Genomic DNA, 21,710 nt, shown 5'->3' on the forward strand with positions numbered 1-21,710 from the left:
TGCATCGAATTACATGAAATAAAGCACTCTCAGCGGAATATTTTTTAAGGACACAATTTATTAAAAAGACAAGTTAAAAACATAGAAAATGTAATGTTAACTGAGAAACATTTAAAACCCAATTCTGAAATACACTCTGGAGACTTTACAGCCTCATGCCTTCCTTAAGTCAGACAACGTGCTGTGTTGGACCTACACAGCAGCCTAGAACAATAATGTATATGTCACATGTTTCACTACTAGTGTTAGACGTATTGGACACACGTATGTATAGTCGGAATCTTTCTCTCTATAATTTCTAATTTAAAGCTGACTTCATACAGTAAATAAAATCTAAAATCCTGTTTCTTATTTTTTTCAGTTTGAAGCCGTATATGATGGGATTGACAATAGGAGGAATGAGGAGGAATTCTATCGCCATGAAATTCTGGACACTTTGTGATAAGTCCTTAGAGCCGAATCGCATGTACAACAAATCAAACAGCAAACACACAACAAAAGTGAGTAAACAAAATAAGTGTGGCAAACATGTTTGCATGAACTTACTTCTGTTCTCTGTAGATGTTTTGCATGTCCTGATCAGACATACATAAGACCACATAATGAAGATGAAATGGCCAAAATAGAAAGTATAATTAAAAGCTGGAACGGCAATTTTAGCTAGAGAGGCAGAGCAAGCTAGATTAGAAACTAACAAGTTGACACAGTAGATCTTTGGTATGTGTGAGCCACATATTCTTGTCATTGATGTTGTAATTGTGCTTATGAATAGCATATAAAATGGAATCAGCCATGCAAAGGACACAAAGAGATAAATTCTTTGTTTAGTCATCACAGCGTGGTACACCAGAGGTCGGCATATAGCCACATATCTGTCATAGGCCATCAGAGCTAGAAAAGATAAGTCAGCACAGACTGAAGAGTGCAACACAAAACCCTGTAAAAGACATCCAGCATAAGAGATGACATGAGTGGTGGACAGAAGATCACTGAGGAATTTGGGATAAAAACCTGATGTCCCATAGAGTCCATTGATGCACAGATTACAGAGGAAGATGTACATGGGTTCATGCAGATTTTTATCCACGATGATTGTCACAATAATAGTTAGATTCACCAGCCAAATCACACCGTAACACAGTAAAGTGAGAGCAAACAGAGGAACTCTATAGTATGAAATCCCACCTAGCCCTGCCAGAGTAAACATCACTGAAACATTATCCATCATACTTTACCGTTTTTACTTCTCATCTCATTTCAGTAGTGAACAGATGGAAAACTGCAATAACCTGAGTATTGTGATCAAAAAGTTTCCTGTGTCCCTTTGCACAATCTGCAAGCACGACTTTATGTCCTCTTGTGGCTGTAGCCCTCAGTGATCTTGTCAACGTGGTCCTTCGGACATCCAATCAGGAATGTAGGAGTTTCTCCCACTTTCAGTGTCAAAAAAAAAAAATTTACTTTTAAACTTTTAGACCAAACATATATATATATATATATATGTTTTTTGTTTTTTTTAAAAAGGTTGGTGCTGGTTGGTCCGGTCCTTACAGAAGAGGATTAGGGCCAATGTGAGAAAAAAAAAGTGAGTTCTGACTTTAAACTCATAATTCTGAGAAAAAAGTCAGAATTCTGATCTGAAACTCAGAATTCGGACTTTTGTCTCAGAATTCTGAATTTAAATTCTGAGTTTAAACTCAGAATTCTGGCTTTTTTCTCAGAATTATGAGTTTAAAGTGAGAATTCTGAGATTAAAGTCAGAATTCTGCCTTTTTTCTCAGAATTCTGAATTTAAATTTTGACTTTTTTCTCAGAATTCTCACCTAAAACTCAGAATTCTGAGATTAAAGTCAGAATTCTGCCTTTTTTCTCAGAATTCTGAATTTAAATTCTGACTTTTTTCTCAGAATTCTCACTTAAAACTCAGAATTCTGAAATTAAAGTCAGAATTCTGACTTTTGTCTCAGAATTCTGAATTTAAATTCTGACTTTTTTCTCAGAATTCTGAATTTAAATTCTGACTTTTTTCTCAGAACTCTGACTTTAAACTCAGAACTCACTTTTTTTCTAACATTAGCCCCAATCCTCTTCTGTAGGTCCTTAATCCACTTTTTTAAAGGATTTTTTTTGTCATGTTTTAATGACTAGACATTACCACTTTGAGGGCAGAAAAAATTGAAATATTGAACTGTTTAAAATGGTACATCAAAAATGTATTGAAAACCGGCTACTATAAGGCTAAACGACAAAACAGTTTACAGCGATATTAAGAATGTTTACACCCTGGCACAAAAGACGATTTTAGTTTATTTCAGTATTCATGACAACTGTACCCGGGGTGAATATTTTTCTAATGCATTAGTTAGTTTTTTATTAAGGTTTAAAATTCTGCCAGACGTTGGGGTGAGCTCAAACTCTGAGAGTCCATTAGCCTCGGCTCTCAGGATGATGAAGCGGACAATGAGACCTTGACCATCCCACAGGCTGCAGGCGGCTGCAGGTAGCTCCAGCAGCAGCTCGCCAAACACCACTGCTAGCATGGATTTACACAATGCGGCTGCAAAGCTTAGCATTGTGTGGCCAGAAGCCCTCACCAAGACCACCATGTCTCGTTATCAATCAATCAATCAAACTTTATTTATATAGTTATGAGGGAAAAAGACTGCCCAGAGTGAAGTTTTCTACCAGACAAGTGCTGCCTGTTTTTCCTGAGTGCCTTGAGGAAGCAACCCAATAACAGAACAATCCACTGTCCGCTTAGAACCCAGGGATGGTTAGCGCTGGATTGGATGAGAGAATAAGCCTAGGTTAGTACTTTTATGTCGTCCATCCTGAACTAAATAGTCTTGAATGTGAGAGGACTTTTTTAAAACCACCATTCACCAACAATAACAGTAAGTCAGTGGGGCAGTAATGTAATTTCAAGGCTAAGCCCGGGAAGAAAATCACACTTTTAAAAATTATGTCATGTTGTCTATTGCCTACGTTATTCCAGTCTGAGTCTAAAACCACCACTTACCAACATGAAAAATCAGTCAGTAGGCAGAGTTTTGATTTCATTATTAGGCTATTAATTGTTTAACTAGGAGACCTACTTTTTAGGCTGCAAAAAAAGTGAGTTTGTGTCAGTTTTATGCAATGCAAGGTGTGTGTTTGGTCCCTTGCCTTTAACCTGCTCTTGAAATGATACTTTACATTATTATTTCTGTAAATCATCCAGCTGTATTTAGGTGTTTCTTCACATCTCGCCATGTTCTTGAGATGACTTAGCTGATCTACTGTATATTGTTGATAAAAAGGAAGAGAGTTAAGCATTCTGGGATGGACAAGACAGGAGTCAACCAAACAATAAGGAATCCTTCCTATTTATAAACCAATTTGACATTGTTTTAAGTTAAGTTCTAAATTTAGCGAGCGATATGAGAATTCTGGGCCCTTGGTGGTATGATCCCTGGTTATGGAAGCCAGCTCTTGGAACATGAAACGTCTCCTCTCTGGCGGGGAAAAACCTGGAGCTTGTGGAAGAGGTCAAGCATTATCAACTAGATACTGTATAGTCGGCGTCACCACCCCAAGACTATCTGACTGTATGTTTGGGTTCTCCTGGTTGTTCATCTGTGCTCTTGGCACCATGACGGCCTAGGTCATAGGTTGATGATTGACTTCATAGTCATATCATCTGACCTGCGACCATATTTTCTGGGCACTCAGGTGGAGAGAGAAGCAGAGGAGTCAACCAGAGCTCTGAATGAACTTTTTTGATCACCAGCCAATGTGGCTGGTAAGTTTCTGAAGTTACCAGCCAATCAGAATTTCCACTAGCCACATTTTTTCCCTTGCAAAAAAGAGATTATGAGAGCCACTGAATTCATTTGATCATTTTATTAATTAAAGCTTTACATTAATCTTACAATGAAGTTGGGAATGTATATCCAAATAAAATAATTACAATAAAATGAAATTTACCAAGTTTACAAAGTACATACAAAAATTATCCTAACATTTCATTACTCATGAGCCCTTATGAGGGGGATACTGTGAAATGCTTGTATGTAAAGGTTAAACATCGTCAGGCTCTCCTGATGACTTTGGGCATCCTCATGATCCTTTACTGCATCTACTTTGAAATTATTAGTTCCTCCCACAAAATGATTGGTTTTGTGTTTTTCTTTAGCATACATTGGGCAATCCTGACAGAACATTACGTTGTTTTCGTGATCATACACGAGCCACTCATGACCAGTTAGCCATTTACAGTTAAACCTTCTTTTTTTCGTTTTGCGGGATCCAATATCGTCCTCCTCCCCTACCTCTTTGGTAGGCATGTCCTTTCTCTTCACGGCCGGCTGTCCCAACCATGGCCACATCTTGTTTGTGTTTGTGTCTGCGTCTGTGTCTGTATTTGTATTTGTAGTTGTATATATATTTGTACTGGCATCTAGTGTTTTTCCCACCCAAGAGATGAAACCGCAGCAACTCCCCTAGTAGGCTACGCAAGCTTCTGCGGACATGTTCCCATAGAAACCGCGCTCACGTGTCCCACGAAGTAGATGGTAAAGTGCCTCATTTACCACCGGCCAGGCTGGCTAGTTAGTTTTTTTTTTTAATAGACGCCAAAATGAATTTTCACCCGCATTCGGTTGGCGGGAGTTAATTCAGAGCCCTGGTGTCAACTAACCACCACCTGGTGCTGAGTTGGATCAGATGGTAGGGCAAGACGCTACACGGATCTGGTAGGCCCAAACGAATTGTGAGGGTCTCCTGGGAACGCCTGGCCGAAGAACCTGTCAAGATGGTCTTTAAGTCCTACCTCGGACAGAGCTTCAACTGCATCCCAGGGGTGGTGAGGGACATTGAGTCTGAATGGGCCATCTTCAAGATGGATGCTGTAAATCCCTGAACCCGCTGGTGGACACCAGAGGTGAGGGGAGCCGTCAGGCTGAACAAGGAGGTCTACAGGGCATGCTTGGTCTGTGGGTCTCCGGAAGCAACTGACCGGTAACGGATAGTTAAGCGGTCTGAGGCCAGGGTAAATGCTGAGGCAAAAACTTGGGCGCGGGAGGAGTTCGGTGAGGCTATGGAGGTTCTGGCAAATCATCCAGTGCCTCAGGAGCGGCAGGCGGCAACTCACCCACACCGTTTTTGGTGGGGACGAGGAGCTGCTGACTATTGTCCTGTGGTGGAAGGAATACTTTGAGGAGTTCCTCAATCCCATCGGCATGCACACACATGAAACAGAGCCAGAGGGTCTGGGGTTGGGCCGTCCAATCTCTGGGGCAGAAGTCGCAGAGGTAGTGAAACAACTCCACGGTGGCGAAGCTCCGGGAGAGGATGACATCTGACCTGGGTATCTTAAGGCTCTGGAAGTTGTAGAGCTGTCCTGGCTGACACTCCTCTGCAACATTGCGTGGACATCAGGGGAAGCACCCCGGCAAAGTCTACGCCTTATAGTGTATAAGGAGGGTTCGCCAAGTCGGGGAGGAAGTACTGCCTCAAGTGGAGGACTTCAAGTATCCTAAGTCAAATCCAAAGTCAGACAAACATCACTTGTGCTTTATATGGACACCAACAATATTCAAAATATTCAACATGAGCATTCTCTTGAATGGTTACACAGAGTAAAAGATATTTTCAGCTAAATGCATAAAATTAAAGTATTTGCAGTGCAGCTGAATATTTTTAGGACACAGCTGTACAAAGCACAATTCATTAAAAAGATAAGTTAAAAACGTGAAATGTGTTAACTGAGAAATATTTAAAACATTGCTAGTGTTAGAGATATTGGGTATTGAAAGTATTTGAAACAGTACACATATGTATAGTCAGAATCTTTCTCTTTATAATTTCTAATTTAAAGTTGACTTCATACAGTAAATAAAATCTAAAATCCTGTTTCTTATTTTTTTCAGTTTGAAGCCGTACATGAAAGGATTGACAATAGGAGGAATGAGGAGGAATTCTATCGCCATGAAATTCTGGACACTTTGTGATAAGTCCTTAGAGCCAAATCGCATGTACAACAAATCAAACAGCAAACACACAACTAAAGTGAGTAAACAAACCATGTGTGGCAAACATGTTTGCATGAACTTACTTCTGTTCTCTGTAGATGTTTTGCATGTCCTGATCAGACATACATAAGACCAAATAATGAAGATGAAATGGCCAAAATAGAAAGTATAATTAAAAGCTGGAATGACAATTTTAGCTAGAGAGGCAGAGCAAGCTAGATTAGAAACTAACAAGTTGACACAGTAGATCTTTGGTATGTGTGAGCCACATATTCTCGACATTGATGTTGTAATTGTGCCCATAAACATCACATAAAATGGAATCAGCCATGCAAAGGACACAAAGAGACAAATTCTTTGTTTAGTCATCACAGAGTGGTACACCAGAGGTTGGCATATAGCCACATATCTGTCATAGGCCATCAGAGCTAGAAAAGATAAGTCAGCACAGACTGAAGAGTGCAACACAAAACCCTGTAAAAGACATCCAGCATAAGAGATGACATGAGTGGTAGACAGAAGATCACTGAGGAATTTGGGATAAAAACCTGATGTCCCATAGAGTCCATTGATGCACAGATTACAGAGGAAGATGTACATGGGTTCATGCAGATTTTTATCCACGATGATTGTCACAATAATAGTTAGATTCAACAGCCAAATCACACCATAACACAGCAAAGTGAGAGCAAACAGAGGAACTCTGTAGTATGAAATTCCACCTAACCCTACCAGCGTAAACATCACTGAAACATTATCCATCATACTTTACCGTTTTTACTTCTCATCTCATTTCAGTAGTGAACAGATGGAAAACTGCAATAACCTGAGTATTGTGAACAAAAAGTTTCCTGTTCTGTGTCCCTTTGCATAGTCTGCAAGCACGAGTATATGTCCTCTTGTGGCTGTAGCCCTCAGTGATATTGTCAACGTGGGCTTTCAAACATCCAATCAGTTTCTCTCACCTTCCTTGCCAAAAAAAAATTAGGCTGGTTTCAGTTGAAGAACATGCATACACACACACTCATTTGGCCGGCACCCCTCGCACTTGAATGTATATATTTGTTATGATTCTGTGTCTTTGTCATTTTCCTGTGGACATGTTTTGAGTTTCCTGTTTTATTTTGGTAAGTTCCTTGGTTTCCTGTCAGATGTTCTTCCTTGTGTTTTCCCTTAATTTTCTTTATTGGGTTCTCCTTGTGTGCTGCTCCTTAATTGGTTTCACCTATGTCTCATCACCCCCCTGTCCTCTTGTGTATATATAGCCCTGCCTTTCCCTTTGCTCCCAGTTGTGTCCTTTTCATCCTCCTGCTGTTTTGTTGGCTTACCACATTTTTGTCCAAATACCTTGTTCTTTACTCCCTTTTTCTGTTCTTGTTATGAATTACCTGTCATCTGCACCTGCAGCACTATTTGTATGAACCCCAGCCTCATTGTCTGGAGTCCTGCATTTGGGTCCCACATTTCCTGCAAACCCTGACACCATTTACACAAAAATAAAACAAATGAAACCAATGTGTAATGGGGATAATGGAAAAACCATTAGCCAGACACATTGTATCAGAATTATTTTATTGATCCCAGGGGGAAATTACTTTTCGCTACAGCAGCTCCCACCCAAAGTGCTCCAGTGTTAAGAACAAATGACTGAACAGATATGATAATTATTTTTTTTATTATTTTCTATGTCTATACTTTTCTTCCTGCAAGTTTGATGGTGCAGCGCCCCACCACCTTCTATTACAGGCTACCACTGCTTAAAGAGGACATGAATGAAACGTACAACAACATAGTGTATGTGTACATATATACACATTTTAAACATATTACCAAAATGAAACGTCGTGAGAGTCACCCGTTTTAATGAAAGTCAGCTTTTGATAGCATTTATGAAACATGGGGCATAGTCTTTATTTGACATCACTCCCTACGTCATCATATGTGTTAGTTGCTTTGGCCACTATTGAAGAAGACACAGTTTAGGAGAAAATATGTCAGAGGATGAGGCAGAAACAGAGATTTTTCTGTAAACTAACCCAATGGCCTACGCTTTTGAGCCACTGACAAGAAAGAGCGTTTTTTTTGCAGAGGTTCAGCAGCTCTGGACGGAGATGGCAGCGAGGAGAGAGTTGGCAACTTCATGGTGTACTTGTTCAAAAGTTTAAGATGTAGCTCAAAAAAATTCAGAAAACCCCTCAAAACAGAAATGTAAGTGTCAAAAAATGACTCAGTAATAGAAATCGACCAATATATCGGCCGATATTTGCATTTTTTTACTGGTATCGTCATTGGCCAATACGTGGGTGTGTTCACCGATACATATATGTATATAAGTACCCCCCCCATCACCCACCCCCACCCCTGCAAAATCAGCAGACCTGTGCAGGTCAGCAGAGTGCATGCAACTGGAAGTTGGAAAATGATAGTACTCATCGGCACGTTCAGAGCTGTATACAGCTCTACGGCTCTGGACATACAGAGTACTCCTAAAAATAAGAGTTGAAAGGTTGTCTCGCTCTCTCTCCAGAAAACTAATAGTGCAGGTTCTCCATTTCGGTCGATCTCTACTCAGTATTGAGCAGCCCCACAGTTCTTTAACGCCAACCCATTCTTAAACTTTTGATCAGCTGATGAACGAACGGCATATTTCAGTTCAGTTGTTTTCAATAAATTGCCTGCTCAAAATGTTTGGCCTCTTACTCCCATTTCTTCTTTTTGCATTTTGAAGCTCTGCTAAGGACCTGCCTAAGATCCAATAGTGCAAAATGCAAATTTTAGGGTGCAGCTAGCACAAGTGGTCGTGTCAGTGGTAAATGATGGAAATGAACAGTTTTGCCCCAGTCTTTAACTTTATAATTCTCACACAAACATCCAGGAGCACTGCAGAACCTCCTTTAATTCATTTTGTAATCTGCTCCTCTTTCCCTGTCATTTGCAATGTACTGTAGCGACTGCAGCTGATGCAGTTGCACTCAATTTACCAACATCACTAATAGTAATGCCCATTTTAGTAGGTGAAACGCAAGCAGCTTTTTAAATTTAAGTTTGAGCAGTACTTCCTTTTAAAGAGCATACTTTGTCCCCTTTAAGAGGCAGCCTCCATGTTGTATGCTTGTTTTTTATGTGCACAACATTCTGTTGAGTTTTTGACTTGACACACTGCAATCAGGGAAATGCAATTTAATTTCAAGCTAATTTTTATTCAGTAGAAATACAAGTCAAACATCCTCAGACAGGCCTTCATACCCTAAAACGAAAGATGCTCACAGTCTAGCATCTTTAAAAATTGAGCAATTTCTTGGTTTTGAGGCATCCAGTGGTGAGGTTGCAAATTGAAGTCAACTGCTAACCCATTCGCTACGGCTTCATTTCCAAGAGTACAGGAGAACCCACAGTTGCCGACACTTTGATCTAACAATGAACAATGTCCTCTTTACAACTCTCCATTGGTTGATTTGTTGGGCTACTATAGAAACATGGTGCGCTCCATGGAAGAGGACCTGCACCCTACGTAGATATGGAGCCATAAGTCTAAGCTAAAGAAAACAGGACAACAAAATTATGAATACTGCAGTCCTGAATCACACACAGTGGTCCTTTTCAAATAAAAATACCAACATGTTGTGTACATTTAAGTCAATGTCATGTCAGTAGTAATCCATCATCAAAATAACAGTGTCACTAGATGTCTTATTTTATTTGTTGAAAGAAGGAACATAACTAATTTACTTGAAATGTTTTTTTTTATTTTGACGTTTTTCCTTATTATATTTATATAATATATTTTCTTTACTGTTACATGACAATTCGTATACATAAATAACTCAATATACTATTCATTTACATTTTTACCTTTTTTATACTTTATATTCAAGGGATGCTGACTTGTGATCCACTCTGTTTCTGTGCACTAATGCTACTATTTATCTCTCTCTATATGTACATAATGAATTTCTTCCAATCATGTTTTTTTTAGTTGCAGAATTTCACTCAAAAATATTTACAAAGCCAAAAGATTTGAAGCACTTTTTTTATGTTACAGTTAAGTGGGCAAAAGTGAAAGACCATGCTCAGTCATTTATTACTACTGACTGTAGTATGTGGTCATAACGGTCTCACAATCAGATCATTTACATGTTGGCTTGTTTTGATCTGATTCTTCTTCAGCTTTATTGTGATATTTTAAGGGTGTGCACACATGTTATTATAATCTTTGCTTGCACAGATCCATGATCATCTTTTATACAATAACAACGTTAAAATGTGTCTTCTAATTTCTGGTAATTTAAGACCATAAATGAGAGGATTCAGAATGGGAGGAATGACAACAAATTCCAGTGATAGAATTACAGCTGCTAATGGATTCAGGTCTTCAGCGTTGGACCGAATCAGGACAATTTCACAAAAACCTATGATGGAATAAACCCCAAATGAGACCATGTGTGGCAGACAGCTCTGTAACACCTTAACATTGAATTCTGCTGACTTTTTACAGCAGATCAGTACAATCCGTAAATATGTGTAGAGGATATAGAAAAAGGAAAAGAAAACTGTAATTATGGCCATGAGCATGCCCATGGCATTGTTGACAGAAGTGGAAATGCACGCTAATTTGACCACACTCCAGCTAGCACAGAATACTTTTTGTATGTCATTACCACATAAAGGAAGTCTGACAACCATAATAATGATTATTGTGAGGTTGCAGGTTGGATAGGCCCAAGCAAAAATTGCCAATCTGTAGACGGTTTTCCTAGACATCTTTCTGTGATAGTGTAAAGGATGACACACAGCAACATATCGATCATATGCCATAATGGTGAGAATGGTCAGTTCATACGAACCATATGTGTAAACAACATAGATCTGAGTGAAGCAAGCAGGACGTGAAATTAAATGAGTGTCAGACAGGAGGTCCATGAGGAATCTGGGGAAGAAACCGGCAGAGCCATACAAGGCGTTAATAGATAACAAAGCAATGAACATGTACATGGGCTCATGAAGTGTCCTCTGTTGTAATATCACCATAAGTATGAGAAGATTAGCAGAGACCATAAAGCTGTAGAGCAGGAGGCAAAAGGTAAAGGCTAGATAGCGGTAGTGTCCAATGATCACAAACATGGTGAAGTTAAAGTAAAAGGGAACAGTGGTGTTTTCCATTTCCATTGGTGTGACAGCACCTGTGTAGAAAAAAAAAAAAAAAATGTCAACAGTTGTGTGACAAAATGCTGACCTACTTGATAAAATGACACTGAAAGATAATTTCATACAGTGTGACTGTACTTACCAAAATAGGGTTCACTCACGCCTGGGTCTGCTCTACATTTTCCTGTCATTATTGGTTGGTTACATCTGCAGTGGTGTGACTCAGACACAACACAGGTATTGGAAAGGGGAGGCCATTTTAAACGTTATGTGGGTCTTGTTGTCAAAACAGCTTTTGCTCTTTGGGGGATTCTTACATTAACATCGTATTACTTTGATGAATGTGAAAGACGTCCCTTTTAGCAGTAATTGTGAAAATATATAGTTTAATAATGAAATAAAACATTAAAGGAAAAACAGAAAGGGATAACATAAGTTTATTACTACTGTTAGATTGTCAACAGGCAAGTTACCTAGTGCCCAGTGGTCACACATAGTGAGGTAGTAAAAAAAATTAACATAGTTTATATTGAGTATATATTTATTGTATTTTTTTAAAACAATTTTCACATATACCCCCCAGTATATGTGTCATTACTGTTATATACAGGAGGGTAGGGGTCAGCAAGGACTTAAGGGAGAAGGAAGCTACCATCCATATAAACTGTTTAGCTGACAAATATGGTCTATATGGTCTATAAAAGTTTGCCAGAATAGAGTAAAAAAAAAATGTTCACAACACAGGCCCTCAGTGCAGCAAATATAATTTTATCACTCATTCATATGGCCTACTGCCAAGGCCTCCCTTTATTTATTTATTTTTATATACAACATAAGTGAGTCTCTCAAGCTCCAAGCTTTCAGCTTAACAAAACAGAGCTAATGAACGTCTGGCCTGAAGCCGACAAAGGTCAGCCTTTTTCTTTTCCTTATTTAATAATTTGATAAGCACAATTTAAGACAAAGGGGAATAACACACCACAGAGCTCCAGAAATATGCCCATATTTTTAATTTAAGTGAGAGACCACTGGATTGACAAATGATTCAGGAGATTTCATTGTAAAGGTAATTTAATTTACCATGCAGTGACACTGAAAACCACTGTAACCTTCCCTGTATTTTGTAAAGTTTGTTGTTGGTGTTTCTGTCTTCATTCATTCCTTCTGTTTTCCCTCGTTGATGTAAAAAAAAAAACTTATAGAGCAACATGCATTGGAGAACTATAAGCTACTATAATATGAAAAAAAATAATCAGGAGAACATACAGCATTTCACAAAAACAAAAAGAAATCAAAAGTAACAGAGCCAGAGCACCAGTGAGTCAGTGGATAAGAGCCAGCTAATGAAAGATGTACACATACACGTATGTACATTTACTATCCCTCTACTTCATGACTTTTTACCTTTTTGAGGAAAAAATATTTCACCCCATTTTGTGCAACAAGGGTAATGATTTGGGATGGGATTCGAGAACCATTTCTTTAAAAGAACCAGTTCCAACTGGTTCAGTTCATTAATATCATTAGCGTTAATGCTTATCGACCCCCTTATTGATTCTTTTCGTCCCAGTTCGAAGGTGGGGGTAATGCACCTAAAAGTTGTTTGCCAACCGCCATAAAACTAAAGACGAATCTTTATGTCTAAGCACGTCATAGTGGATCAAGATTGAAATGGTCGAAAGTGTGACTTCACTTCACCAGATGGAAACAGCACAACGTGCAGCAGCGTCATTTCAAGCATAAGGTGGCAACACTACCAACATGATGAAGCATTTGTCGAAGACACCCGGCATTTAATACAGAGTGTCAATCTCCAGTCAACAAGTGCAGCTATCGCTGTGGGTGAGGTTCTAATTAAATGTCCAAGGGAACACCTCGAGTCCACATTGCTGCACGCACCTGCAGAAAAAAATAAAAGGAAGTGAAAAGTAAATCAAACGACCTCTGTAAGTCCTGGAATTCACTGAGCCTCTGTTGCCCCATGATGTCATCAGGAACATGAACATCATGTAAGAAAAATGTTTTACAAACTTTATTGAGTCAGTCAAATTGATTGACTTTATGCCGTCTGGAAAATAGATGAAATGTAACAGGTCCATGGTCTCGTTTTACTAGTTTATGAGGTATATTTGACTAAATAAAATTTGATATGAATTATATGGGTATATTAGTTTCAGTATAGTTTTCCTCAATGGGTTTCCATGAAACACAGGCCTCACAATTTACGGGCATCAGACAGAAAGGTGTAACATAAAAGAATACAGATAACAAATTCCAAACCAGCATGTCAGTGACTTGCGTCCCTCAAGTGTCCCACAATGTGCCACACATTAACATAGATATTTATACCTACATCTTCAGTTTTTATTGTGCTGGTCAAAACTAAACGGAGATATCTGTAACTTTTAAATATTACTTTAAAAAGTGAGTATGTATTGCAAATGCAGACAAAATTACATTTTATTTATCTATGCTGATAACTCTGTAAGATAATTTAGGTTTTAATTCATGTACAGTATGTCATCCAGTATTTGGTCATTCCATTATTTATTGAAAACACAGATTATTTTGTCATTTTAAATAGTTTAAACACAGCCCAAATCGTTCACAGATCATTTGTAGGCTCTGGAAAAGTTCTGATTTTAGCTTTGGGTTTCAAGTGTAAAATCCTCAAAACATGTCTTTTAATCTCTGGTAATTTGAGGCCATACACAAGAGGATTCATGACTGGAGGAACAACAACAAATTCTAGTGAGAGAATTACAGCCAGGAATGAATTTGTGTCTTTTATATCTTGTCGACTCAAGGCACTATCAATAGATGCTGTGATACAGTAAGTGACAAATGAAATAATATGTGGAAGACAACTCTGAACTACTTTTCCTCTGACTGCTGATGACTTTTTCCAACAAGCCCACACGATTCTCATATAAGAGAACAAGATAAAACCAAGTAACGGAACAAAGGGGACACTCATCACTCTCAGTGTAGAAGCAATATTGTTGGCAGAAGTGGTAACACATGATAATTTCACAATATTCCAGGTGGCACAGTATACCCGCTCTATATTATTACCACATAAAGGAAGTCTGACAACCATATAAACGGTTATTGTGAGGTTGCAGGTTGGGTAGACCCAAGCAAAAATTGCTAATCCATAGACGGTTTTCCTGGTCATCTTTCTGTGATAGTGTAAAGGATGACACACAGCGACATATCTATCATATGCCATAATGCTCAGAATGGTTATTTCACAACATGCATATGTGTAAATAACATAGAGCTGAGTGAAACAAGCGGTATGTGTGATTAAATGAGTGTCAGACAGGAGGTCCATGAGGAATCTGGGAAAGAAACCAGAAGAGCCGTACAGAGAGTTCATACACAACAAAGCAATGAACATATACATGGGCTCATGAAGTGTCCTTTGTCTGAATATTACGAAAATCATGAGAAGATTAGCAGAGATGATAAAGCAGTAGAGCAGGAGGCAAAAACTAAAAGCTAGAAAGCGGTAGTGTCCGATGTTGCCGAACAGTGTGAGGTTAAAGTAAAAGGGAAAAGTGGTGTTTTCCATTTCCCTGAACTCCTGTTCCTGTCTTGAGATATTGGTGGTCTGGTTTGACAGCATCTGTGCAAAAAATATGTTATGTGACAAAATGCAGACCTACTTTTAAAAAACATTACATTGAAAGATAACTCTATAAAATATTATACCTAGTCATACCTGCAACAATGTGACTGTACTTACCAGGGTTCACTCATGCTCAGGTTAGACTCCATAGGCTACATAGGAGGAGTTATGAGCTTTTTATGCTTTATGTATCTGACTCTGAACGTCATCATTTTTTTCTGTTTTGGATGATTCCAGGATAGAAAATAACACAACCTCAAGACAACTGCATAAGCTTCAGTAGTGTAAATACTATTTGTATTATGTCTCGGGTGGAAATATACTACTGGATAAAAATATTCAATATCAGTTTGTTACTACTATTGTGAGACCGTCAGAGACATTAAAATTAGTTTCATTCATTACCTATTTCTCCTTCCCAATGGTCATTGGGTGGGATGCGAGGCTCTAGGGTTGCATGTCTATCATCAGGGCTAACACAAAGAGTCGAACCAGTCGCACTCACATGCAGGCCTACCGCCAAATCTCCAAATGATCCACCAATCACTGGACCTAACTAGCATGTCTTCAGACTGTCAGAGGAAGCCAGGGTATGGACAGAAAGCCCATGCAGGCGCACGCAGAACATGCAAACCAAAGGCCTGGATTGCTGCTCCTCCAGTGTCCAAAAGACTTTAATTTTGAAACTACTTGAGAGACTTACAGGAAGATGGCTGTCATTTTAGTCATAAGCTTCAAGGTGTTCTTTTCTGGTATCTGGATTGAGATTTCTCTCTACTTGTGACATAAAAATGAAGCAAGGTTGTATATTCATACTTATGAATGGAGTTTGGGTTGGTGATACATTTTCCACAAAAGCACTGACAAGAATATCACAACAGCCAAGTTGAGTTAGTTTTCTGTATTTGGTTTATTCACTCGTTCAGGTATTCATTAAATCAGGGCATGGAACCCCTAAAATAACTTAACTCATCATCTGCAGTAAAACACTACTGCACCTTCTCACCAGCAACATAACTGAACTGTTCCCACTCAGGGAAATGGCCTAGGGCCTTGAAAAAGGATTGTATTTACCAAGAGATAATGGTCTCATATTTCTGTGAAGGTTCTCAGTCATCCAGGTCATGGTACTCCAAAAGGCGTTGAATAAAGGCAGGACTTGTAGAATTTCTTGAAGACGTTTCGCCACTCATCCGAGTAGCTTCTTTAGTTCTGGTAATGGTCTTCTCTTGCTGTAGTCATGAGTTTAAAAGTGGAAATTTTCAAATCGTCCTTTCCTTACACCTTTGCATTTGTTATGCTATGTTACCATTAACTAAAGTTTTTAACCATAGTGGCTACTAGATGTCAGCAGTTGCTTAGCAGCAGGGTAATCAAAACTTACAGATGATCTTGCCAATTGAACAGCCAGCATAACTTCCTATGTTGTGAGCTCACCAGTTACATTTTAAATGATGTTGTCTCTCTGCACCTCCACTGGTCTAGCACTGGTAGACAGTGGTCTTATGACTACTATTTATTTGCATAATTAGCCTTGCATGCCGCCCTTGGTCTTTGTCAGTTTGTCATTGCATTCACATGTACAACTTAATTGAACTATGCTCAAAATTCAACTTTCTGAGTGTGAACTTTGTCCCAGTTTACATGCCACCGAGAATAACAAACAACTGAAGGGAACATGTCCTCCTCCTCCACACCAGGTGGCGATATATGTCTTGTCAGTGGGTTAATACAACCCCCTTTCTGGTTGACCTATTACGTCATATCATAAAAAACTCATTAATTCATGCAGCAGACCGGCATTTCAAAAAACAGTCAAAAGTCCAATTAAGGCGTACACATGTTGGAGAAAATCGATTTCCAATGCATTAAGGAGAACTCCGATTTTAGGTGTTACATGCAAGTCAGTTGTCCAGTTAAAGTCGGATTAAGGCAATAATTTTTTTTTTTTTTTCATGTGAATGTAAACGTACTGTAAGTTTTCATTTCTTTGTTTTGCCATCTTGATTTTTGAAATTTGGACCCAGTTTTTCTTTATTGAAATTTGCTTTTTGTTCTGCGTATTATGACTAATAGAGAGAGCGTAAGACTGAGGCTAAATTCTGTCTTGAGTGCAGCCAAAGGAGATGTCTGTGAAGGTTCTCAGTCATCCAGGTCATGGTAATCCAAAAAGCGTTGAATAAGGTCAGCTGGACTTGTAGAATTTCTTGAAGACGTTTCGCCACTCATCCGAGTAGCTTCTTCAGTTCTGATAAACTAGTGGGAAATTGAGGTTTAAATAGGAAAAACTCTGTGGGTAACACCCACCAGAAACTTACTTGACCAGAAACTGGGGTCACTAAAGGAGAGCCAAAGGAGAGCACCTCTAGTGTGTGGCTCCAAAAACTGCAGCTGCATTGTTCCAATAATTTGTGACACATGCAGTAGAATTAGCACAATGTTTCAAACCAGCATGCAATGTTTTAATTTTAATATGTGTAACGGAGTTAAGAAGTAGTGTGATTCCACTACATATGCACCATGTAAAGTCAATGCTCCACTGCCTCACACAGAATGTTTTTGTGTTTAGGGCCTCAGCTTTCAAGTATTAACATTTTGTCTTGTGCTTGCTTGTTGGAACCTTGCCGATGCTTTTGGTAAAATGGTCAATGGTCTTGCTTTTATATAGTGCTTTTCTACCTATTGGTACTCAAAGCACTTTTTACAGTTACAGTCTCACAAGTCGACTTCATCTCAGGTACATTAACAGGAACAAAGATTGAATTGGACGAATCTCAAATGTATCCCGAATCCTGTTTCGTTTTTTTTTCCTTTATTAGCTTTGCCAACCTCATCCGTCAGTCACTTTACATTTCATGTTCTTTATCTGATTCACATATAACACAACCACGGTGTACGTTATAAGTGTAAATGAGTCACATCATCTTAATCTATCTGCGGTTCTGTTCTGTGTACAAAATGATCTCTTCAAACAAAGCCATACATGCATTATGTTTCTAAATAAATAGTATCTACTTCTACTAAATTAGACAAAATGTATTGTAGATATTTAGATATTTCTTACAAAGCAAAGTGAACATTTTTGTATTAAGTCAGTACTGCATTTATTGATCAAAAACCCAAAAGCATAGGTCAGAACCTGAAAGGACACAACAATATGACATAATGATTAGTTAAAAGCTCTTTACACACTGTTGAGCTACGTTTTTACACAATCAAATTTCAGCTGGTTTGTATGTTTAAAGCCAATTAATCTATTTTGTAGATGGACTGGTAAACTGCTATTAGATACAATATTTGTATGTAACAATGGTAATAATAAATTACAATTCACATCAATCTCAACTGAAAACAAAATGTGGTCCGTCAGCATCCAGGAACTGCCACATAATATTTAGCATGTCATGAAGTCTGTTGTCATCATACTGTACTAAAATTAATTTGTGGACTGTGATGAAATTTTAACAGGAACTGATTTTAGTTTTGGGTTTCAAGGATAACATCCTCAAAACATGTCTTTTAATCTCTGGTAATTTGAGGCCATACACAAGAGGGTTCACAACTGGAGGAACAACAACAAATTCTAGTGACAGAATTACAGCCAAGAAAGGATTCATGTCTTTTAGATTTTGTCGATTCAGGACAATATCACTAAAAGACGTGATGGAATAAGTGACAAATGAAATAATATGTGGAAGACAACTCTGAACTACTTTTCCTCTGACTGCTGATGAGTTTTGCCAACAAGCAAATACAATTCTCAGATAAGTGTACAAAATAAAACCAAAGGGAATAAAGGCTGCTATTATGGCTCCCATCATAGCAGCAATATTGTTAACAGAATTGGTAACACATGATAATTTTACAACATCCCAGCTAGCGCAGTAGATCCTCTCTATTTTGTTACCACATAAAGGAAGTCTGACAACCATATTGATGGCAATTGTAAGATTGCAGGTTGGCAAGAACCAAGCAAAAAATATCAATATGTAAACCGTTTTAGTGGTCATCTTGCTGTGATAGTTTAAAGGATGACACACAGCAACATATCTATCATATGCCATAACGCTCAGAATGGTTATCTCATATAAGCCATATGTGTACAAAACAAAAATCTGAGTGAAACAAGCAGGACGTGAGATCAAATGAGTATCAAACTGGAGGTCCATGAGGAACCTGGGGAAGAAACCAGTAGAGCCGTACAGCAAGTTAATAGACATAAATGCAATAAAAATATACATGGGCTGATGTAGTGTGCTCTCTCGCAATATTACCACTAATATCACAAGATTTGCAAACACGATAAAGCTGTATAGCAGAAGGCAAAAGACAAATCCTAGATAGCGGTAGCGGTCTATTTTCGCGAACATGACGAGGTTGAAGTAAACAGAGACTGTGCTGTTTTCCATTCTGTAAATCCAACAGCACAACTAACCCGCAGCTGTGGTTTCTGGTAGCAGTCTTTTATCTAGGCCAGGATGGTAAACATCTCCATGTTATTTCACCTCCAGAGAGTTTGAAAACGTCCCAGCGCTGCATGCTCCTGTCCAGACTGAAATATCTCAGCAATTTATTACATGTGTTTCCATGAACTTTTAAGATGTGATGTAATGATTTTTATCTTTGGCACAGTCAAATACATTAGTAGATATCACCCAGGCCAACAGAATCTACATTATGATGTACAGAAGGGTGTATTAATAAGGTGTTGGGCTAGCTGGCACATGCTGCCAGGACTTATGTTAGTTACGTGGTGTAACCCCAGATTGTATGAGTAAAGCTGTATGTCACAATTGTATTCATCTTATGGTGCCCAGCAGGGGACCACCTTGGGTATACCTCCACATTATATAACAACTGCATGACCTGAGATCTGTTCCCACTGAGCCAACCATTTTCTTCAGCTAACATCAGTGGAGCCGGTGGGGCCTGCAGCTACTCGTAGAATCTGGTGGCACATAACCAATGCTTTCATTGTTGTGATAAAGGAATTGTTGGTTGGTATTAAAACCCTATTGAGATACCGAAGGCCTACAGGTAAATGACATACTCAAACACATAAGTACAAAACTCACTAAGGCAGCGATACTGGTTGTGGGCAATTAGCAAGGACTCATGGCACGATGTAATGGGCCTGATCACTAATCCATCCTAGGATAACAGCAACATGAACAACTTTAAACTGAACAAGTCAGGGAGACACTTCATGGAGATAGAAACCGGTGAAAGGCCCTGGAAAGGCCCAGAATGCTCCTAAACAAATGTCTGGTACCACCGTCGGTCTCCTCAAACTTCAATCTACAATTACATGATGGCATCACACAGTTGGTAAGACAGACACTGTTCTGACAAGGACAGGCTGAATGTCCTCTGTGTTGGATGAATAGCTGTTGAGACAAATAATAATAATAATAATAATAATAATAATAATAATAATAATAATAATAATTATTATTATTATTGTTATTATTGTTATTATTATTATTATTATATAGTAATTTGGTCTAAAATATAACATGTACACCGATAAGGCATGACATACGTGGTGGCACGTAACCAATGACCACTGACAGGAGAGGTGAATAACATAGATCATTGTTGCTGGGACACTTTTGGAACTGGCATTGGTGTGGATGTTACTTAGACGTGAACCACCAACCTAGAACAGACCAGACACTCTCTGATGGCAGCAGCCATCCCCAGAAGGATGCAGCCTGACTGAGCCACACACACAAACAGTTTAGGAACAATTCAAAAGAATCTGTGGGACGATCCACAGAGGCCCCTTCAACAGCTGAACTTACCCAACTGTATAAACTAAACTATTGATCTGGGCCATTTGTGGTTTCAGTTTCAGTAAATATGTTTACTGAAGGAACACTGGCTAAAGTCTGTTGTGGCCTTGTGCCCGGTTGTACTCCCCAGAGTGGTGTTGCTGTATTAATTGCTCTCAATGGGGAATGAATGTTAATGGCCTGTTGACCAATTGTTCCACAATTACTGCATGTAGCTCTTTAAAAACAACAACAGTATCCCCTCTGAGGTGCTCATTATTACGTTTAAGATCACGGGCAACTTTTGATGTCAACAGGTAAAGTCAAGGTTAAATGGAAATATCAGACTGAGACAATATTATGATCTCCTTTATTATTATTTCTGATCTTTAACATTGTCCTTTGGCTAATTATACAAAGTGCCAAAGCTTTTGCATCCCATGAGATTAGCATACATTGACCGCTTGATAATAATTAGCTGGCTGTATATATAGCAGCCCTGTTCCCTGAGTCCTGCTGTCCCGCTGAGACACACCAGGGGGGGTCACGGTAAACATGTGAAGGTTGATCTTGAGATTTGTAGTTACATCACTCATATTTCATCATTGTAACTGTGAATTGCTGTACATCAGTCCTTCTGACGCCCTCACAAATCCATATGTTCACTGTGCACTTTAATTCCACACAAAGGTATGAACTAAAAGATCACAGAATAAGGGCCAAATGTGTCTCTCCTTCGATTTCTCATCTTTTCGTTTTTGGACCTTGTAGTTGCTTCCTGGTTTTAGGAAACAACTCTTTTGACCTACAGTTCAGAAGTGAAGCTGGAGTCAGATGGTTTATGGGAGAGGGTGTGGCACTGGAAAAGTCTAGATGTATCTGTATTGTTGTTATTTAACTGCAAGCAAGTTTAATTACTTTAAACAACTTGGTCCAATGGGGTTTGGTATTATTTGACCAAATGAATGTATGGAAAGCAGTGGTGGGCTGTGCAATTTCCGCCTAGGAATTCAGTGATTTAAAACACCTCTTAATACAATCGTTATGACTGCTACTGACCCACTGGGTTAGAAGCCATCTACATCATACGCAATGAAACAGGACGTTGCATCGTAGACTGGTATCTCATATATAGATATAGATGCC

The 21,710-nt window shown here is 38.8% G+C and overlaps 5 protein-coding genes across 5 annotated transcripts; all 5 read right to left on the minus strand.

Moving 5' to 3' along the window:
- Window positions 1-298: 298 nt before the first annotated feature.
- LOC125018241 (olfactory receptor 6N2-like) lies at window positions 299-1,228 on the minus strand. The gene has a single exon (XM_047602022.1). It carries the CDS (start codon window positions 1,226-1,228, stop codon window positions 299-301), a length of 930 nt encoding a protein of 309 aa, XP_047457978.1.
- A 4,651-nt stretch (window positions 1,229-5,879) lies between these two features.
- On the minus strand, window positions 5,880-6,776 carry LOC125017798 (olfactory receptor 1D2-like; the record flags this gene model as incomplete). The annotated part of the gene is made up of 1 exon (XM_047601305.1): window positions 5,880-6,776. A coding segment is annotated over exon 1 (897 nt), but the record flags the coding sequence as incomplete, so codon positions are not given.
- A 3,468-nt stretch (window positions 6,777-10,244) lies between these two features.
- On the minus strand, window positions 10,245-11,252 carry LOC125017858 (olfactory receptor 6N2-like). The gene has a single exon (XM_047601378.1). It carries the CDS (start codon window positions 11,175-11,177, stop codon window positions 10,245-10,247), a length of 933 nt encoding a protein of 310 aa, XP_047457334.1. The 5' UTR covers window positions 11,178-11,252.
- Window positions 11,253-13,761: 2,509 nt separating this feature from the next.
- Window positions 13,762-14,733, minus strand: LOC125018243 (olfactory receptor 10T2-like). Its single transcript, XM_047602029.1, has one exon. It carries the CDS (start codon window positions 14,731-14,733, stop codon window positions 13,762-13,764), a length of 972 nt encoding a protein of 323 aa, XP_047457985.1.
- A 3,518-nt stretch (window positions 14,734-18,251) lies between these two features.
- Window positions 18,252-19,199, minus strand: LOC125018245 (olfactory receptor 10T2-like). Its single transcript, XM_047602031.1, has one exon. It carries the CDS (start codon window positions 19,197-19,199, stop codon window positions 18,252-18,254), a length of 948 nt encoding a protein of 315 aa, XP_047457987.1.
- Window positions 19,200-21,710: the final 2,511 nt, after the last annotated feature.

The sequence above is a fragment of the Mugil cephalus genome, chromosome 12, assembly GCF_022458985.1.
Source record: "Mugil cephalus isolate CIBA_MC_2020 chromosome 12, CIBA_Mcephalus_1.1, whole genome shotgun sequence".
Classification (NCBI taxonomy): domain Eukaryota; kingdom Metazoa; phylum Chordata; class Actinopteri; order Mugiliformes; family Mugilidae; genus Mugil; species Mugil cephalus.